The 21,279-nt window shown below is 41.1% G+C and overlaps 1 protein-coding gene across 5 annotated transcripts in view; it reads left to right on the forward strand.

Annotated features, from left to right (window-relative positions):
- LOC124291322 (calmodulin-A-like) overlaps window positions 1-21,279 on the forward strand; it is a 48,386-nt gene that overhangs the window by 9,410 nt on the left and 17,697 nt on the right. The window contains exon 1 of one of the 5 annotated variants that reach the window (XM_046728296.1): window positions 14,184-14,546. The exons of 3 other annotated variants lie outside the window; for them this stretch is intronic. In XM_046728296.1, the coding sequence (XP_046584252.1) occupies window positions 14,475-14,546 (72 nt within the window). In that variant the 5' untranslated portion in view covers window positions 14,184-14,474. Of the gene's footprint in view, window positions 1-14,183; window positions 14,547-21,279 lie in introns of those variants that run through there. One more of the 5 variants, XM_046728299.1, reaches the window with a different exon arrangement.

The following is a 21,279-nucleotide window of genomic DNA, read 5'->3' on the forward strand; positions in this document are numbered from 1 at the left end:
GACTGCCACACAGACGAGCAGAAGATTCATTCAACCTTTAGACGGGAGATCGTCACATAACCCTTCCAGAGTCTCAGAGCTGTGAGATCCTTGTAAACAGCTCAACTACTGAATCAGAGTCTCAGAGCTGTGAGATCCTTGTAAACAGTCCAAGTACTGAATCATAGTCTCATAGTTGTGAGATCCTTGTGAACAGTTCAACTGCGGAATCAGAGTCTCATGGCTGCGAGATACTTGTAAACAGTTCAACTGCTGAATCAGTGTCTCGTAGCTGTGAAATCCTTGTAAACAGTTCAACTACTGAATCAGTGTCTCGTAGCTGTGAAATCCTTGTAAACAGTTCAACTACTGAATCAGTGTCTCGTAGCTGCGAGATACTTGTAAACAGTTCATCTGCTGAATCAGAGGCTCATAGCTGCGAGATACTTGTAAACAGTTCAACTGCTGAATCAGTGTCTCAGAGCTGTGAGATCCTTGTAAACAGTTTATATTCTGAATCAGTCTCAGAGCTGTGAAATCCTTGTAAACAGTTCAACTGCTAAATCAGAGTCTCATAGCTGCGAGATCCTTGTAAACAGTTCAACTGCTAAATCAGAGTCTCATAGCTGCGAGATCCTTGTAAACAGTTCATCTGCTGAATCAGAGTCTCGTAGCTGCGAGATCCTTGTAAACAGTTCAACTGCTGAATCAGAGTCTCATAGCTGCGAGATCCTTGTAAACAGTTCAACTGCTGAATCAGAGTCTCAGAGCTGCGAGGTCCTTGTAAACAGTTCAACTGCTGAATGACCATTTGATGTTAAAATATATTCATCTAAATATTAAATGTGAACCAAGTAGCTAAAGAAACCTATAGAAATAGTTTTCAGTATTCTGATAACAATATTCTAGTAAGTGCAGCGTCCTGGATTTCGTCCGCCCCAAAAGCGCGTGTTGCCAATCGATCACGTGATCAAATGCCCATGCAAACACACCCTGACTTAAATCAAAAGGTATTTCGTATATTCAAAAGCAGCTTTGTATTGTACTTGAAGTGCATTAGGCGTAAAGGGCTGTTGAATCGATTTCTCCACACTGACAATTATGTTGATTTGAGCTGGCAATCGCTGTCATTAATATTTTAAAAGTTGCAGTGCACAGAATTTCATCTCTATTCAACCTGACCGCTTGTGTTTGCTGGAGATGGTAATTACAGATCGAAAGTCTAACTTGGTATACGTCGACTGCCACACAGACGAGCAGAAGATTCATTCAACCTTTAGACGGGAGATCGTCACATAACCCTTCCAGAGTCTCAGAGCTGTGAGATCCTTGTAAACAGCTCAACTACTGAATCAGAGTCTCAGAGCTGTGAGATCCTTGTAAACAGTCCAAGTACTGAATCAGAGTCTCATAGTTGTGAGATCCTTGTGAACAGTTCAACTGCGGAATCAGAGTCTCATGGCTGCGAGATACTTGTAAACAGTTCAACTGCTGAATCAGTGTCTCGTAGCTGTGAAATCCTTGTAAACAGTTCAACTACTGAATCAGTGTCTCGTAGCTGTGAAATCCTTGTAAACAGTTCAACTGCTGAATCAGTGTCTCGTAGCTGCGAGATACTTGTAAACAGTTCATCTGCTGAATCAGAGGCTCATAGCTGCGAGATACTTGTAAACAGTTCAACTGCTGAATCAGTGTCTCAGAGCTGTGAGATCCTTGTAAACAGTTCATATTCTGAATCAGTCTCATAGCTGTGAAATCCTTGTAAACAGTTCAACTGCTAAATCAGAGTCTCATAGCTGCGAGATCCTTGTAAACAGTTCAACTGCTAAATCAGAGTCTCATAGCTGCGAGATCCTTGTAAACAGTTCATCTGCTGAATCAGAGTCTCGTAGCTGCGAGATCCTTGTAAACGGTTCAACTGCTGAATCAGAGTCTCATAGCTGCGAGATCCTTGTAAACAGTTCAACTGCTGAATCAGAGTCTCAGAGCTGCGAGGTCCTTGTAAACAGTTCAACTGCTGAATGACCATTTGATGTTAAAATATATTCATCTAAATATTAAATGTGAACCAAGTAGCTAAAGAAACCTATAGAAATAGTTTTCAGTATTCTGATAACAATATTCTAGTAAGTGCAGCGTCCTGGATTTCGTCCGCCCCAAAAGCGCGTGTTGCCAATCGATCACGTGATCAAATGCCCATGCAAACACACCCTGACTTAAATCAAAAGGTATTTCGTATATTCAAAAGCAGCTTTGTATTGTACTTGAAGTGCATTAGGCGTAAAGGGCTGTTGAATCGATTTCTCCACACTGACAATTATGTTGATTTGAGCTGGCAATCGCTGTCATTAATATTTTAAAAGTTGCAGTGCACAGAATTTCATCTCTATTCAACCTGACCGCTTGTGTTTGCTGGAGATGGTAATTACAGATCGAAAGTCTAACTTGGTATACGTCGACTGCCACACAGACGAGCAGAAGATTCATTCAACCTTTAGACGGGAGATCGTCACTGAAAGCCATGTTTATTGATCTATACCAGCAATCATGTTGTCAGTTCATTCATTAGCCGTAGACAACTGTTTGGTCTTGTCTTCGTTCCTTTTAACAATTTATTGCTAGGTTAAAAAAGTATGAATTCTTCCCCTTTCATTCATTGATATATACTTTATATATTTCATTCATATTTCGTACTGATCATTCATTCATCATACTCATCATTCATTCATCATACTCATTATTTATACATCACACTCATCATTCATATATCATAGTCATCATTCATTCATCATAGTCATCATTCATTCATTATACTCATTATTTATGCATCACACTCATTATTTATGCATCACACTCATAATTCATATATCATACTCATCATTCATATATCATACTCATCATTGATACATCATACTCATCATTCATTCATCATACTCATCATTCATTCATCATACTCATCATTGATGCATCATACTCATCATTCATTCATCATACTCATCATTGATACATCATACTCATAATTCATATGTCATACTCATCATTCATTCATCATACTCATCATTGATGCATCATACTCATCATTCATTCATCATACTCATCATTGATACATCATACTCATAATTCATATGTCATACTCATCATTCATTCATCATACTCATCATTCATTCATCATACTCATCATTGATGCATCATACTCATCATTCATTCATCATACTCATCATTGATACATCATACTCATAATTCATATATCATACTCATCATTCATTCATCATACTCATCATTCATTCATTATACTCATTTTTGATGCATCACACTCATAATTCATGCATCATACTCATAATTCATATATCATACTCATCATTCATTCATCATACTCATCATTGATACATCATACTCATAATTCATATGTCATGCTCATCATTCATTCATCATACTCATCATTGATGCATCATACTCATCATTCATTCATCATACTCATTATTGATGCATCATAATCATCATTCATATGCCATACTCATCATTCATTCATCATACTCATCATTCATTCATCATACTCATTATTGATGCATCACACTCATAATTCATATATCACACTCATCATTCATATATCATACTCATACTTTATATAGCATACGCATCATTCATTCATCATACTCATTATATATGCATCACACTCATCATTCATATATCATACTCATCATTCACATATCATACTCATACTTTATATATCATATTCATATCATACTTCATACATCATACTATCCATTCTTAATTGATTGCTCATCATTCATTCACCATAATCATCATTCATATATCATTCTCATCATTAATTAATCACACTTACCATTCACATGTCATACATATCATTCATGCAACAAACTTCCATACATACTGCAGATCATTCATGTATCTGATTCATCATTCATACACGATACTCATATACAAGTAAACAGCGGCCAGGCAATGTATCTTGACACAAGTTTAAGAGGGCAGAGTGTCTGAGATGTTTGAAGTATTGCGACACATATGGCCTTCCAGTACACCCCCTCCCTTGACCCACTTCCTGTTGACCTGTATGTCCTGATGTGGTCATTTAGTGGGCGTAGGCGGCAAGGCCGGGGCGGTGGAAACATGATACTGATGACATTATCAGTGAATTTACCACGCTAACTGAGAATATACTTCGTTCAGTTTGACTTTACTCGATCAGATAATAGATTAGGATGTGGAATGAACAAGCAAACAAAGCTCAATGCTTGGATATGTTCAGAGCACAGAAGGCGTCCTTCCCGCCAACCTTTATGCGGCGTAGGTCAAATGCTGACGACATTTAACTTTACAGAACCTAAACAACAGGGTGATATGGAGAATCATCACTGATGTAAAGACAAGTTGTCTCTTTTACGGGGTGGGTAGGGGTTATAATTAACAATGATGTGTCCGGACGATAGGTTAAGAAACAATACATTATCCGTGTATATTTGAAAATGTTACCCTGCACATCAGTTTTGCTTCACCATGTAGAGATGAAGTCTAAATACATGTATCACGTACTCTGAAGGAACTACCGGATGTCCGGTATCTTTGGAGCACAGTGCACAGTGTTTCACATGAAAACCAGACACATAAAGTTCCATATTGGACCGGGTGGTCAGGCTCGCTGATATCGTATCCATGTCATCGTTCACTGGATTGTCTGGTCCAGTTTCCATTATCTACAGGTCGTCATCACATAGCTGGGTCATTCCTGAGTGCGGCGCTTAAAAAATATCAACAAATAAAAAAGGTTATAGATATTCAATGCTAATGGGAACTCTATACATCGATGAATCAGACATAATATTCAAAGAGCAACCATAATTTGGAACTCAAAAACAATTGGCTGAAAATGTGCATAGAGCATAGGTCAAAAATTTAAATCATTTGAGGTTAGCCAATGTTGGTCGCAGAAGTCCTTGGATGGGTGACCATGTTTGGCAGCTTGACTCCTGAGAGTTTCCAGTCTTCAGTCCTGCCCCACAACGAAGTACATGTGACACATGTGGTCTCAACTTAGGCAAGTGAGTTTGTTCATGAATTGCCTCTCAATCACCCAGCAGTGAATGGGTACTCAGTGGGATAAGCCATATGACTGAAAGGCATCTTGGGTTATCTGGGGTAATAATGCCTTATCACCTTGAGTATGCACAAGTGCATGATGGAAACAGGAGCTTTATTGATAGTGAGTAAGTGAGTTTAGTTTTACGCCGCACTCAGCAACATTCCAGCTATATGGCGGCGGTCTGTAAATAATCGAGTCTGGACCAGACAATCCAGTGATCAACATCATGAGCATCGATCTGCGCAATTGGGAACCGATGACATGTATCAACCAAGCCAGCGAGCCTGACCACCCAATCCCGTTAATCGCCTAAAGCATGGGTTACTGAAGGTTCATTCTAACCCGGACCTTCACGGGTAGCTTTATTAATAACCATCATTATATCATCATTATTATCATTAAATGAATGTATTGTGTTTCAGTTACAAATTTATTTCAAATGAAAAACGATAGGAATCAATGATTGGATCAAATTGTACAATCTCAGGCAATATAATTTTGCTACGTATTTGTAAACGATAACTGGAATTGATATGCCATATCTATACATTCCATGTGGGTATTTGTCATGGTCCTGGCCTAAAAGGGGGTTGAAGAACTCTCGTGCTCACTTACAACAGACGAAATCATTTACGCGTTCTTGAAAATACTTCAAAGGAAGGTTTGAATGCACTCTTGGTATCGTAGAAAGTCTCGTAGATATTGAAGCCACTTGCGTTTCGGAATGTAAACATAACTCATAACTGGTCTGAAAATAGATGGCTTCCGAGAAATATCAATAATTAATGATCAATCGGGAACGACGAAGAGTTATTGTCAGCTAATACTGGCGTTATTGCTCGCGTGTTTGACCAAATGAAACCAAACAGAAGTTGATCGCCTCCGTTTTGGCGCCGTGTTCACGTTAGACTTAGACCTCTTCAAATGTTCTGCTAACAGCTTTTCATTAGAAACGGATAAAGATGACAGGCTAAATACGTGAAGCTAAAAATGTTGTGGGATATTGTAGACAGAATGGCTGAACGTATTGTATTATCTCGTATTGATTTAGCGTACGTGCTCATTTTAAACCAGTATTCATCAAGGTTGAATGTTTGATATAGCTATAACATCTTAAAACTACAAAATATGTTTTTATTAGATGTGTTGAACCACATGTGTTCATGCAGCTGTTGATACTGATGTCAAAGAGACACAATGCAATATACAACTTCGAAAATAGTAAGCGATGAGCTAACACAACCGATACAGTCTGATATTTATACAAGAACTGTTCAGGAAAGTGTATGAATTCACGGGTAACACTGGAGTCAATAAGACTGAGGATGTTTGCACTGTGTCCAAAAATAAGGTTGGTCAAAATTGGTTTTCGGTATGTTGAACGCAGTTCGCTAAAACTCAACCGGAGTATCGGCACGTATCGATTGACTGAGCACTGGTTGAGTTCCATCATACACATATTGTCTACAGTCCACATTTCCCCTATACGACCTGGCCAAGCCAGCACACGATAACAGAATGCTCCATTAATATCAATAAAGTCACCGTCAATTGAAAGAAAAGTGGAAGAATGACCAATCACGAAGCTTGCCGAGTTCTGACGGAGGCAGGCGAGTGGTGTTAAAGATATGTCTTGAAAGAGACGAGAGTCCTTATACACATTTAATATGAGATTCAATGGACACAACAAGGAAGTTTACGTTCGCTTTCTTCATAGAATTAAAAAGAAATCCTTGAATAATATGTTGGAAATTCAATGAAATTGATCTAGGAATAGTACATTAAGCTGTGGCCGAGGTGCGACAACTACGGTGTAGAATATGAGAGCAGCGTTCTCCTGGCACTCTTGAAATGGTTCCAGGGACAGGATTTGAGAGTTATTTTAACACGGTTTTGTGACCGACTTTGATAAAATCGATGGCGACACGGGCAGTGGAGGAGCTGATAGGCTTAACGACATTCAGCTCTCGACTCAAGCCGAACCACTTCTAAATCAAAACGTTTCCCTTCAATTAAATACAACTCGGTAACTATGGTAAATGTGTCAATATGCAAGGTGCACTTCGAGAGCAAAGGCCGATCTGTTCTCTCAATATTGATGATATGACCGAAATTTCAAGCACACTCAGCCGACCCTTCTTGAGCTGCTCTAAATGAGAGACAAACTAAAGCTGCCAGTGGCGTCAGAATGTTTTCATCAAATTGTATAGGGGCATATTCATCATCAAAAGTAGAATTTGAAACCACTGTTTACACATACAGAACACAAACACACCATAAAAGAAATATCTTTGAATCTTAAAGTGTATCACCACCCATAAACTGTGGCTGATAAAGTTGTCATGGAATTTTATGAATTTTAAAAAATATCCGTATTGATAAGTGAAAAACATCAAAGGCATTTTACAATTACCAGCCACGTGAAAACATATCTGTAGTTGAAGGAAAGGTCATTTGTAACAAAGGTCCGCGTGGAATAGTTTGAAGCAGAATAACAAATATTCGCCATACCTTAGAATAAAACACAACACACAAAAAGAGGAACTGTCAATACGAAAAAAGACCCCATTTGCACTTTCATAAAAATCTGACAGAGAAATCACTTAATAAATGTTCACACGCACTGCTCTGTCACACTTGCATCTTCGTGTCAGTTACACGGTTGGATGTCTTTATATTTTAACAAACATATTTTCAGGTCCAGGAAACATCAAGATGAAACCTAATATATAGTTTAGAACTCTTAATGTAGTGTAATCACATTTAACATATCGTATTGTTTACGGTGTTCTGAACTCTCAGCATATAGTGCCAGCTGAACTCTAAACATACTGTCTTTGAAATAACAAAGCATAAATTTAAAGGTTGTTCCGAACTACAATTCCATGTTAAACGCGTGAATGACAGTCGGAGTAGATCTGTCTGAAATTCTCGGTGCATACGTGCAATTCAGGAATGAGAACTCATGTAGATAAGGGTTGTTCTGAACATCTTTAGGAGTGAGAGTCATGCAAGTATGATGGACGATGTAGATAACTATTGTTCTCAATATGGGTGGGTCCTGCAGGAATGACAGACGATGTAGACAACGGTTGTCTTAACATCTCCCTGGGGTGGGTCCTGCAGGAATAATAGACGATGTAGAGAGCGGTTGTTCTTAACATCTCCCTAGGGGTGGGTCCTGCAGGAATGACAGACGATGTAGACAACGGTTGTTCTTAACATCTCCCTAGGGGTGGGTCCTGCTGGAATGACAGACGATGAAGAGAGCGGTTGTTCTTAACATCTCCCTAGGGTAAGTCCTGCAGGAATGACAGACGATGTAGGCAACGGTTGTTCTTAACATCTCCCTAGGGGTGGGTCCTGCAGGAATGACAGACGATGTAGACAACGGTTGTTCTCAACATCTCCCTAGGGGTGGGTCCTGCAGGAATGACAGACGATGCAGACAACGGTTGTTCTTAACATCTCCCTAGGGATTAGTCCTGCAGGAATAATAGACGATGTAGGCAAAGGTTGTTGTTAACATCTCCCTAGGGGTGGGTCCTGTAGGAATGACAGACGATGTAGACAACAGTTGTTCTTAACATCTCCCTAGGGGTGGGTCCTGCAGGAATGACAGACGATGTAGGCAACGGTTGTTCTTAACATCTCCCTAGGGGTGGGTCCTGCAGGAATGACAGACGATGTAGGCAACGGTTGTTCTTAACATCTCCCTAGGGGTGGGTCCTGCAGGAATGACAGACGATGTAGACAACGGTTGTTCTCAACATCTCCCTAGGGGTGGGTCCTGCAGGGATGACAGACGATGCAGACAACAGTTGTTCTTAACATCTCCCTAGGGGTGGGTCCTGCAGGAATGACAGACGATGTAGACAACGGTTGTTCTTAACATCACCCCCGTGTGGGTTGTTCCTGAAGGACGAGGTGAACGTCCATACTCTGAGGTATATAACACATGTAAACACCTTGTTACTCTAGGACTGAACTGGTGTTCTGCAATGCCTACCGAAACACACGACTAGCGGGATGGGGCCCTCGGTCTCCTTGACTTCAAGCAAGTCATCGTGTCCGAATTGTGTACGCGGATACTTAGGATGTTAATCACCGGGCTGTAGTGTCGAAATCCTGTTATTTAAAGATCATCGTCATTTGATTGCACAACACTACTGGGGCGACATAAGACAAGAAATAAAGATTTTGTTTTAATGCCAAGGAACATCTCACAGAATGCACCTATGCCCGACTGCCTTGTCGTTCAGTATCCAATACTCTTCACGCTGTGTTGAGCTTCTGTATGGAGGTGACTGACTGCACCTATGCCCGACTGCCTTGTCGTTCAGTATCCCATACTCTTCACAATGTGTTGAGCTTCTGTATGGAGGTGACTGACTGCACCTATGCCCGACTGCCTTGTCGTTTAGTATCCCATACTCTTCACGCTGTGTTGAGCTTCTGTATGGAGGTGACTGACTGCACCAATGGTCGACTGCCTTGTTGTTCAGTATCCCATACTCTTCACGCTGTGTTGAGCTTCTGTATGGAGGTGACTGACTGCACCAATGGTCGACTGCCTTGTCGTTTAGTATCCCATACTCTTCACGCTGTGTTGAGCTTCTGTATGGAGGTGACTGACTGCACCAATGCCCGACTGCCTTGTCGTTCAGTATCCCATACTTTCACGTTCTGTGGAGCTTCTGTATGGAGGTGACTGACTGCACCAATGCCCGACTACCTTGTCGTTCAGTATCCCATACTCTTCACGTTGTGTTGAGCTTCTGTATGGAGGTGACTGACTGCACCAATGGTCGACTGCCTTGTCGTTTAGTATCCCATACTCTTCACGCTGTGTTGAGCTTCTGTATGGAGGTGACTGACTGCACCAATGCCCGACTGCCTTGTCGTTAAGTATCCCATACTCTTCACGCTGTGTTGAGCTTCTGTATGGAGGTGACTGACTGCACCAATGGTCGACTGCCTTGTCGTTCAGTATCCCATACTCTTCACGCTGTGTTGAGCTTCTGTATGGAGGTGACTGACTGCACCAATGGTCGACTGCCTTGTCGTTCAGTATCCCATACTCTTCACGTTCTGTGGAGCTTCTGTATGGAGGTGACTGACTGCACCAATGCCCGACTGCCTTGTCGTTCAGTATCCCATACTCTTCACGCTGTGTTGAGCTTCTGTATGGAGGTGACTGACTGCACCAATGGTCGACTTCCTTGTCGTTCAGTATCCCATACTCTTCACGCTGTGTTGAGCTTCTGTATGGAGGTGACTGACTGCACCAATGGTCGACTGCCTTGTTGTTCAGTATCCCATACGCTCTTCACGCTGTGTTGAGCTTCTGTATGGAGGTGACTGACTGCACCAATGGTCGACTGCCTTGTTGTTCAGTATCCCATACTCTTCACGCTGTGTTGAGCTTCTGTATGGAGGTGACTGACTGTACCAATGGTCGACTGCCTTGTCGTTCAGTATCCCATACTCTTCACGCTGTGTTGAGCTTCTGTATGGAGGTGACTGACTGCACCAATGGTCGACTGCCTTGTCGTTCAGTATCCAATACTCTTCACGCTGTGTTGAGCTTCTGTATGGAGGTGACTGACTGCACCAATGGTCGACTGCCTTGTTGTTCAGTATCCAATACTCTTCACGCTGTGTTGAGCTTCTGTATGGAGGTGACTGACTGCACCAATGGTCGACTGCCTTGTTGTTCAGTATCCAATACTCTTCACGCTGTGTTGAGCTTCTGTATGGAGGTGACTGACTGCACCAATGGTCGACTGCCTTGTTGTTCAGTATCCCATACTCTTCACAATGTGTTGAGCTTCTGTATGGAGGTGACTGACTGCACCAATGGTCGACTGCCTTGTTGTTCAGTATCCCATACTCTTCACGTTGTGTTGAGCTTCTGTATGGAGGTGACTGACTGCACCAATGCCCGACTGCCTTGTCGTTCAGTATCCCATACTCTTCACGCTGTGTTGAGCTTCTGTATGGAGGTGACTGACTGCACCAATGCCCGACTGCCTTGTCGTTCAGTATCCAATACTCTGCACGTTATTTGGAGCGTCTGTGTGGCGGTGACTGACTAAACACAATAGCCTGATGATACAAGAGCCTTGAGAACTCCCATCCATAGCCGCGTGTTACAGGTGGAGCTGATGTTTCCACCCAGCTATTAGCTTGCCTCTATAATCATACTCACTGATGACGGTGTTGGGGGCTGACATAGAGCCACAGATGTTATGACCTTTTGTTTGTATGCTACATAACTGTTGACGTTGTTATTGTCAGCTGAGACCGACTGACATTCACATTGATGATGTCGACAACATGAAAATGTACGGTATTACAAAGACATCATAGCATGTACAACTAATGGAATCATTTAAAAAATGAATTTCAAAATGTGGCAGGTTAACTTCAAGGCAGGAACCGTTCAAGTCATTATGTCAGTTTCAGTCTTAACCCAAGTCAGCATGACAAATTCAGTGTAAACCAAAGGCGTGATGCAGTGTAAACCTATGGCATTTAGCCAGTGACACAAGGCAGCATGACACATGCTTTGTCATCCTAGCTCATGATATCAATCAATCGATGACAAATACAGTGAAAACCAATTGTATGATGCCAGATTCGGTGATAACGTATGCTACGTATGATACTCGTTCCAGGGTTAACACAAGCCAGCATGACAAATGCAGTGTAAATATATACTGAGTCAAAACAGAAACTTCACAAATGTTTAGAGGTCGACTGTCCTCACAGACCATTCGAAATCGGTTGCGGGCTGCCAATCTCCATTCTCGACGTCCATATCGTGGGCCAATACTGACGCCGTTTCATCAACGTCAACGTCTGCTGTGGGCCCAACGTCACCTCCGATGGACCCAGAGAGACTGGAATCGAGTCGTCTTTAGCGATGAATCCAGGTTTACCCTCAGATTCGCGGGCGGCAGGCAGAGAGTCTGGAGACGACGTCGTGAACGGTATGCCCAATGTTGTGTACAGGAAGTCGACAGATTCGGGGGCGGAAGTTGCATGGTGTGGGGTGCTTTCTGTGGGAACAACCGTTCCCGACTTCTGGTCATCCGTGGAAACCTCACAGCTGCTGCTTACCTCGACCAGGTGCTCACCCCTGAACTCGTTCCTTTCATGGCGGCTCATGGCCCAGGTCTACAGTTCCAGCATGATAATGCTCGGCCGCATACCGCGATGTTGACACGAAATTTCCTTCAAAACGCTGGAATCAACGTCATGGACTGGCCATCGAGGTCCCCTGACCTTAATCCAATAGAGCACGTTTGGGATGCACTTGGGAGAAGGCTTCGTGGTCTTAGGAACCAACCTCAGAATTTGCAGGAACTTGGCGCTGCCTTGCAAGAGCAATGGTGCAGAATCCCCAACCACGTGTTCACAAGCATCAGGCAGTCGATGAGGAGATGGTGTTTGGCAGTGGTGAATGCGCGGGGCGGCCAGACACGATATTAAACTGAGAAATTTCGCATTTTTATTCTTGTGACTTGACATTCTGTATACCCATGTTTTGGAACGGCGGTGTAGCCTAATACATCACACAGATCTCAGCAATGAAATAATAACAATTTAACCATCTTACCATCTCTTGTTCTTTTATAGTGCCCTGAAGAAAGAATGTGAAGTTTCTTTTTTGACTCAGTATATGAGACAAAACCCTTCCCATCCATAAGACATATCTTAGAGTCCATAAGAGTTGATTGTACAATTCCGACTATATGACTATAATTATTATGATCATGTGTATTTGTTTGTACGGGTATTGCCGTACTCATCAATATAAGAGCTGTATGACCGCGGTCTGTAGATAATCGATTGATTGACATTATAATACAATGAGAGAGCATGTGTTTATGAATTACTATCACATACCAGGTATTCGCGATAACATATGTCCCATCCTGTCCCGCCGGTGGCACCCGTGTGCCAATGGTATGATGCCAGATTTAGTGTCAACTCAAAGTAGCATGACAAATTCATTGTAAGCCCAGGTATGATTCGTCAAGCATCCATCCAAGTCCAGTGTTAACCCGAGGCTGCAATATGTAGACTGTAATCCGCTTAAAATGCGACAGATGCAGGCTGAACCAACAAGCTTCACTCTTACGCGTGGATACGTGTTTTGATGATATTATACCATAAGCAGCTTGTAGCAGCTCTACACATCAGGTCAACTGTACTAAAGATAATAGCCGTGTGGAACAGGTATCCATTTCAAGCAAGACTTCACTGATTGACAACGCTGTACATCCTCATAAACAGCTTGGTGCCTGAACTCTTACAAAAATCGAATAACCTTATGTAAATTATCATCCGCATTGTAGTGCAGTAATATGTTATGTATTAATGAAAAATGTGCTTATGCTAACAGTAAAACGCAAATGCTCAAACTTCAATTTATTTTGACCTTTAAACATCACGGTAAGAACATCTACTTCATGCATTTTACCATAGTTTACCATATTGTAACCATATATTTATTCATACTTGATGAAGGGAACATAATATATATATGTAATCTTAACATTCCATCTTTGAAATTAGTTTTGAGGAAATAACGAGTGTAAGACGCCACATGTACAATTGACAGTTGTTGGTGTAAATCTGACTTCGGGATTATATGTATCGCCGTCTTAATGAATAGGCAGCATTTACACCAATCAACAACGGTAAGTAATCATGCACGACCCATTACTCCCTCTGTGAAGCGAATTGGCTGGAGAGTGATATGTGATTGTATTACCCGAAACTAATTGGAAATAAACTAAATGAAGATAATTGGTAATGGTATTGGCAGGGAATCTGTTGGTATTCCTCAAAGCACACTGACTGTAGGTATGCGAGGTTGGCGCGAGGTTTCGCCAGCAGAAAGCACTGTTAACAGAGACAACGCTTGTCTTAACAGCCATCGGTTATTGACGATGATCCTGTTGTCTGATGATAGTTGAACGCGAAACTAGATCAAACACGTTGATTATTTTTAGCCAGAACCGCTGTCTGTCAATGGACAAACGTGACAGAGGCGGCATTGGAGACAGGAGGCCTCTCGCCCTACACTTAGCTCCCACTGAATTAGTGCGGCTTGCACTGTGTTGAAAGGGATAAACACCCTTTTGCTCCTAATTACCTGAATCTAATCCGGATTCGGATCAAATTAACTGTGGGAGCTCTGAGCGAATTTGGGGACAGATCCCGTGAGAGTATCCCGCAAACATTCAGATGGTGATCTTATGCGCATTGAGCCTTGTCTCCGTGTAACGTGACTTCCGGTCTAGTCTAGCTAGCACATCTGTGCGCTAACGGAGTTGTATACCAAGCTGGTGGAGACGGTGCCAGTGACAACAAGGACGTTATGATTAACCAGCACATCGGCTCAACGACAGCAAAGAACGCTATGCAGAAACAAGCAAGTCAAGACAGTGAGGTAGGGTTTGGTAGATTTTAAAGAAACTTTGTTCATCTTGTGCACATTCCAGGTGATGAAGCTGAGATTGCATCTCGGTAAAACACCTTCTGCCTCCAGGTGTGTTCCTATCATGAACCACTATGGTTAAATTGTCGTTTGAGATGTCAGCATATTGAGCGCTGGGTGTTTTGGCGTCCTTGCTTCTGGGAAATCAAATATGTCGCCATTTATTGAAATTTCCCCCACATTAAATGTCAATCATTCATCTGACGTGTCAAGTGGCAGCTGACTGACTCGATATCAACACCTACAGAAAGGGGTGTCAAGGAACAAACACGCCAGATTAGAATTATATTGACTTGTCACACATATCTGTTGATGCAACAGTAATGCACGGAGAATGCTGAAAGATGTTTTTCATTGCCAGGAATAGCGGTTCACTCTCATCAGCACCAGTCGGTTACCAGATCTTTAGACAAATGCACTATACGTCGGATAACATAACATTAACATATCTAAATTTGACATAAAAGATATACGAAGCACGTGCTTATGAATATTTAAGGAACAGTGAACTGTCAAACAGAAATATATATTAATTCATATTTGATGCTAACAAATATTCTTATTTTCTTGGGCTATAAGAGTAAGGTGTGAAACGGGGAGAATACATATTGTTCAAAGTATAACGACCAAAACCAATCGCTTTTTACATAAACTGTATACGTTACCAAATTCATCTTCATATATATGTATGTATGTACATAATGGCCTACTGCAGAAATGTGCTACGGTTATCTCATCTATTCTGGACAGTGTTAAATGTGCAATTAACAACATACGTCCTGAGCACACAAACCTGATATCGTAGAAATGATCATCATAGTTCTGAAATCGACAACAACCTATATCACAAGTGTCAGCTGCCTGTCGACTATATGTATGCTGAAGTGCCCATAGTGTGTCGTAAATTCGATCAAATTGTTGTACATATCTGGCCATAGAGATACGAATTACTTAAGTGGTTGTATATGACTCGAGTGGTTAAACATGATGTTACTACCGGCTGTTTGAGTTATCACAGTGGGTTGCACGGCAAATTAGATGTTTTCTATAATGAACGACCATACCATCTGCTTGGCAATCAAGGCCAACAATATGTGCATTTAAGAAATATCGATCTCGGTGTTTACAATATGTTCTCAATAGGGACATATGAATCGATTTCTAATTGAAGAAACGTTTCAATTCAAGTTCTCAACATGGTCGATTGTTAAGAAAGGTTTTCATGTATAGTAAGCACAAAAGTTTGTCGAAGTTGCAACATGTCTATTGATCAGGAAGAGGGGAGTTGAATATAGAGCATTGTCCTGCAGAAACTATGGCTTCTCGGTCAACGAAATACAAGGCTAAACATGCAATATTTCAAAATTATATTGCACAGTGTGATATGATGTATGTCAGTGTAGATGAAGGTAATGATCTCGTGTGTAGTATCATTTAGGACAACGTTGCGAATGAGTATGGTTTTACACCGCTTTTAGCAATATTCCTAAAGTATCCTGGCTCATGACCTTGAAATCGGCATGACACTTATTGCAGGTATGTCCATGCTATATGGCAGTATACATATATAATGACCAAAGAATAATGATTTACATACTCCGAGATGTATCAGCAATACTTTGTAATTATCTATATACCTTTCCCAAATTCTGATAATTGTGATTCAACATGACAGTTATTCTGATCACTGATCGTAAACGGTATGACATATCTCGTCAAGCATTATAAAGGTTTCCAGAAAAAATCTGCATAAAGAGAATATTTTAGTAACACACATTTTATGTGCTTTCGAAAATGACTAGCTTCTTGAGGTGCTTATATCGGTTGAAACCTGTACTTCAAGGAAAAAGACTTTCGTGCTAGTTTTCAGCCTCAGATAATGAATTCTAGTCCCTGAAACTCTTTGCTTGGCTCCTCGTTTATTTGTGGAATGCGTATCAGAACAAGAATCAGCGAGCATCCTAAAGTCTCAGTTTTAAACATGATTCCAACGTTTAGAAGAAGATGCGGAATGGGCACTGACGTTGGAGCAAACTCTCCCTTTAACTGTCCATCTTGTAGTCATGCGAAAAACCCATTGTGGCAGGTTGTATCTATGTATATTTTAGACGCCCTCCTGAGCTCCCTGTAGTCCCATTGTTTCTGAGAGGATGCGGAATTATTTTGCTGACCTGGCATAAACTGCCGCCGAGTGTGTCATAACATTGACGTTTAACTTGGATATAGCTTTGTCATAATCAAATCGATATGTGGAGGTACCGAAGACAATATATATTAGATGACAACATAAGTCGTCAGAAATGTGAAAACGGTTATTAAAAAACAATATCATATGACTGTGCGTGACGTCATCAGCTGCAGTGTTTTAATTCTTCAGTGAATATATAGAGTATATGTGATTTTAGGTTAACTGAAGTTCTCTGGTTAATGTTCTTGTATTGTAAATAAACGTAGCTTTACACCTTGTATTAATGTGAAGTGAAACGGGGAATTACTTGGCCGGGATCGAACCCCTGAAGTTCCTGTCCCCAAGCAATCACTGTATGTACTAGACCTCTGAAGTTGTCCTTATGTTATGGAAGTAATATGTGAACACACGATTACTCAGTGCACGTGTAACGTTCAATGCTGAGCTTTTCCACAGAATATTCAATAGGGAACGGGCTTCTCATCTTCCGGGCATCGTCCCAAAGTAGTCAGTGGAACACATTCAGGCTGCATACCCTAACGTTAACGTAAGGATCTTTTTCTCATAAGTATAAATGAAAGGCAATGTGGTGGTGGCGACTATGGATGGATGGCACCAGGTGCTGGAGAATAGTGATGTGCTCATGATCCTGTTCTACCCAGAGGACCCATCACGCACTGTGTGAATAAAATGTCTTTAAGTGGCATTTAGAAGCTGATTTGCTGAAGATGGACACTTGGTGTCATCAGCATTTGATGGTGAATAATGTGTTTTGATGCTTTTCGCAAACACCTGCTGTCATCCGTATCTGATGGTGATATATTGTGAATCATAGAATGAACGTTTAGTAGCCATATCTTATGATTATGTAAATGGTGTTACGTGCCTCTATTTACATTTACCATAATGCTGAGTCATTGAAGCCTATATCAACGGCATACCAATGCTTTTACACCAAAAACGAGTTGTATTGTAATTCAAATATTTCATTATATGAATTTAAATTTTCCTTTCCATGTGGAAGTGTCAACTAGACACTAGTAATGATTTCCCCGAGATGGACTGGCATTTTATAAACATTTTTGTTTCATAACATCCTATTTTATTATCCCAGCCTTGTAATCTTTAAATACGGACTTCAATGCACGACCTTGTCACAATTTCAGGCTCTCCACCTCTTTACAGCTCCCCCTGTCGTTTGTGTTCCGGTCATACCACTGTGTGATACATCTAATTTGGTCTTTCCAAAGCCGAAGCAGCGTCCACAAAAATGTCCTTGTCTTAAGGTATAACTGATCTCCATTCACGATGTCTTCCGTCGTGCTCTTAAATCGATAGTCTAATGACTTTTATTTTTACAACACGTAATGACAAGGGTGGCTTCCAGGGAAGAGGACTTTACAAACAAATATCACTAGCAAAAAGAGTGATGCTAATGAATCTTTGGCCTGTGCGTAACATCATTAGCTATTAGCCAAATCGCCAGGCAGCTGGATCGCCATTTCCATGGAAACGGAATGTTTTTGAGTTAAATATACCTTGACGTCTTTAAAACCTTGAATCGGTGGTGGAAGGAATGGCGAGGCTGTGCACGGTACGAGAAGGTGGTGGCACTAGAGACTCAACACTAACATATGGACATAATGACGTTCTGGCTTCTTCTCTCGGGATCGAGACAGTTGCTGACGGTTAGCAGTAAATGGTATTATATCACTACAGGGATATTATCTGGCAATTACTAGATACTAGGGAGGAGGTGATCGCTCTGATGCGCTAGCTCTGCATCATTGAGACGGGATGTACAATGTAACTCTGAATGTAATGGACACATATGTCTGTGACAAGAGACTTGAAGTATCATTAGTTTTAAATTTAATAAAATATAGTTCAGGTTTAGATTTGTCCGAACGTAGCATATAGTATTCCTTGATTCCTTGTTACGGGTTTTTAATAAAAGCTATTTACATCACATTTACGATCATGTACAAGAATGTGCTCCTCTTTCTCCAGGGATGAGAATTGAACTCAGGAGTTCGTCGGCCGTTTGAACGTTTTATCCACAAGGTCACATGACTTCCCTCGAGGTAAAAATGTCCACTGTAAAAATACACGTACATTTCCGAAGTGTAACTTATAATGTGTGTAGTGAAAGGGCTTTTATTCACGAACGATCTCCAGATAGCATCAGAGAGGCAATGGTAGAAGGAACTCTCGTGTCTTTCGTCGATAACCAATAATTCCTCTCGGATCACGAGAGTATTGACAAACACAATTCTTAACGTTCCTTATTTGGAGAATGAAAATGAATGTTGCCGAAACTACATAATCGAAACGTGAAGTGCTCAATTCCATTTCCTTAGCGGGAAAAAATTGAAATGGCATTAGCTACAATTTCCTTTAACCCTGTCCAAATATATACAGTCAAAATATTACAAAAGATGTGGGAAATTACGAATTGCACGTTTGGAGAACCCCAAAAATGGTTTGTTGAGAGAAAAGTGCAATCTCCATATTGACATTCTATCTTCGGAATGATTTCCTGCACCATTCCTTGACGAGTAGCATGAAAAAACTCCACCGTCATCTACACCAGCAATTGGCAGACAACGGTTAATCTTTCACTCGCTCACAATCAACAGAACCTCAAACTAATTTCCTGCATTTCTGGAACATATTCTTCCCGGACATCGATTGGAAGGGAAAAAAAGTGTCAAACATAATTTTGGGCAGGAGAGGTCCGAGTTTCTTCAGAGGCTGTGAGATAATTAGGCACATGCCTTAGGAATTAAAGTGGTTGTTAAGACAGAAGCCAGGACACAGGGAACATAAAGGGCCAGTCAGTGTAAAATGCCTTTGGTGATTTGTCGGCTACATATGCATCGCAGGTTGCAGTGAGCTGCATTAGGGAAATATTGTCTGGAACAAAAGTGGCAGTTTTCATGTTAGAAGGAATTCGAAACTTTCCATATTTTATATTGTATATTTCCTGTTTTATACATTTCTAAAACTCAGTTGCCATTTTTACAATGTACACGTTTTGTATATTCACGTAGGTTTTGAACACGTAGGTTTTCTTTATCCAATACATGCGATAAAACCCTTCCAATCATCACAAGGAGCTGGACATCTATGCTTGAAGTAGAGTCTACTGTACGACCATGGAGCGATGTAACCAGTAGTACGGCTATGCATCAACTGGTATACCTAAAATACACCTGGAAACGTATAATGGTATTGGAAGCATACAATCCTAGTTAGCAGGGAATGAACTTTTCCTACTGAAAAACAAAATAAATGACTGTTTGGCAGATACACATTCCAAACAGGCTTCTTATTGTTGGTCAGAAGGATGGTGGGAGGAATCCCCTGATACCACCGGATACACTGATGACACCCACAGGGACTGAAACTGGTAGCATTAGCGATTGTCGCACGAAGATGAGCGGTTATAGGGCCGACTTGGGCCTACACAGGCAGTACCGGCGGCAGGTGACCGTGGAGTATGGAGGTGTCCGATGTGAAAGGCGTAGGAAGACAGACAGCAGGGAGATGACCTGTACCGAGTTAACTGTACACGACATTATCACGCAAATGCTACATACACTTTCAGATGAAAACAAGACTTTGGACTGGAATAAAATAATCGTACTGATATCAAATTCCGATGCATAGACAATTGCACCATTACTGACTAGCCGGGCTGTAGAATCATCAAACGCCTACATTTTGACATTTTAACATGCGAAAGAAAAACGAATGTACATTCAATTTGACTTTGAGCTTATTGGTAGCAGATAGTTCTAATGATTGTAAAAGGGTCTGTCGCGTCATTTCCTTTCCTGAAATTACTGGTATATCTCTATTATATTTGTCTTCAACATATACCTTGGGGATTACCCTTTTTATATATATAAAGAACTAAATGTTACATTGCAGTTGTACCTCATACCTGGATTATTATAATATTAAATTCACTGCGTGTCTTGTATATGATGTAGAATGGTAGTATTTGCAGGAAAGAAAAATATTCTTCGCTCTATTCACTGTTGGACTCACGAAAATACAAAAATGAATAAACTTAATGTATTGAACATAAGTGCAGATAACGTTATGAATCACTTGCGTTCACTTTTGATAACACCGCATAACGAATTTCTGTGAAACGATGCGTTTGTCCATTAAAAGTACACTGCCTCTTGTTGGTGGGTCGATGTAAATAGAGAGACAGACAGACGCAGCAGCCCCGAAATCTCCACCTGTCCTTGGATTGTGTTCTTAAATTAGCAGTTACCGCTTGGACTAAGAGGGGAACCTTTTACCTCAATGGCCTGAAGAAGGTCTGCATTAGATACCAATCGATCTTTAGTTCTGAGTGCTCCGACAGATGTCAGAGAGGTTCCCACGTGTATGCATGACTCGTGCATGTGCCTGGTGTGTCGGGCATTGATTCGTCCACAACATCGGAACATTAATTAACAAAGAATCTTAGGAAATCTC

This window comes from Haliotis rubra, unplaced genomic scaffold (assembly GCF_003918875.1).
Source record: "Haliotis rubra isolate DU_JTF1 unplaced genomic scaffold, ASM391887v1 Scf49, whole genome shotgun sequence".
Classification (NCBI taxonomy): Eukaryota; Metazoa; Mollusca; class Gastropoda; order Lepetellida; family Haliotidae; genus Haliotis; species Haliotis rubra.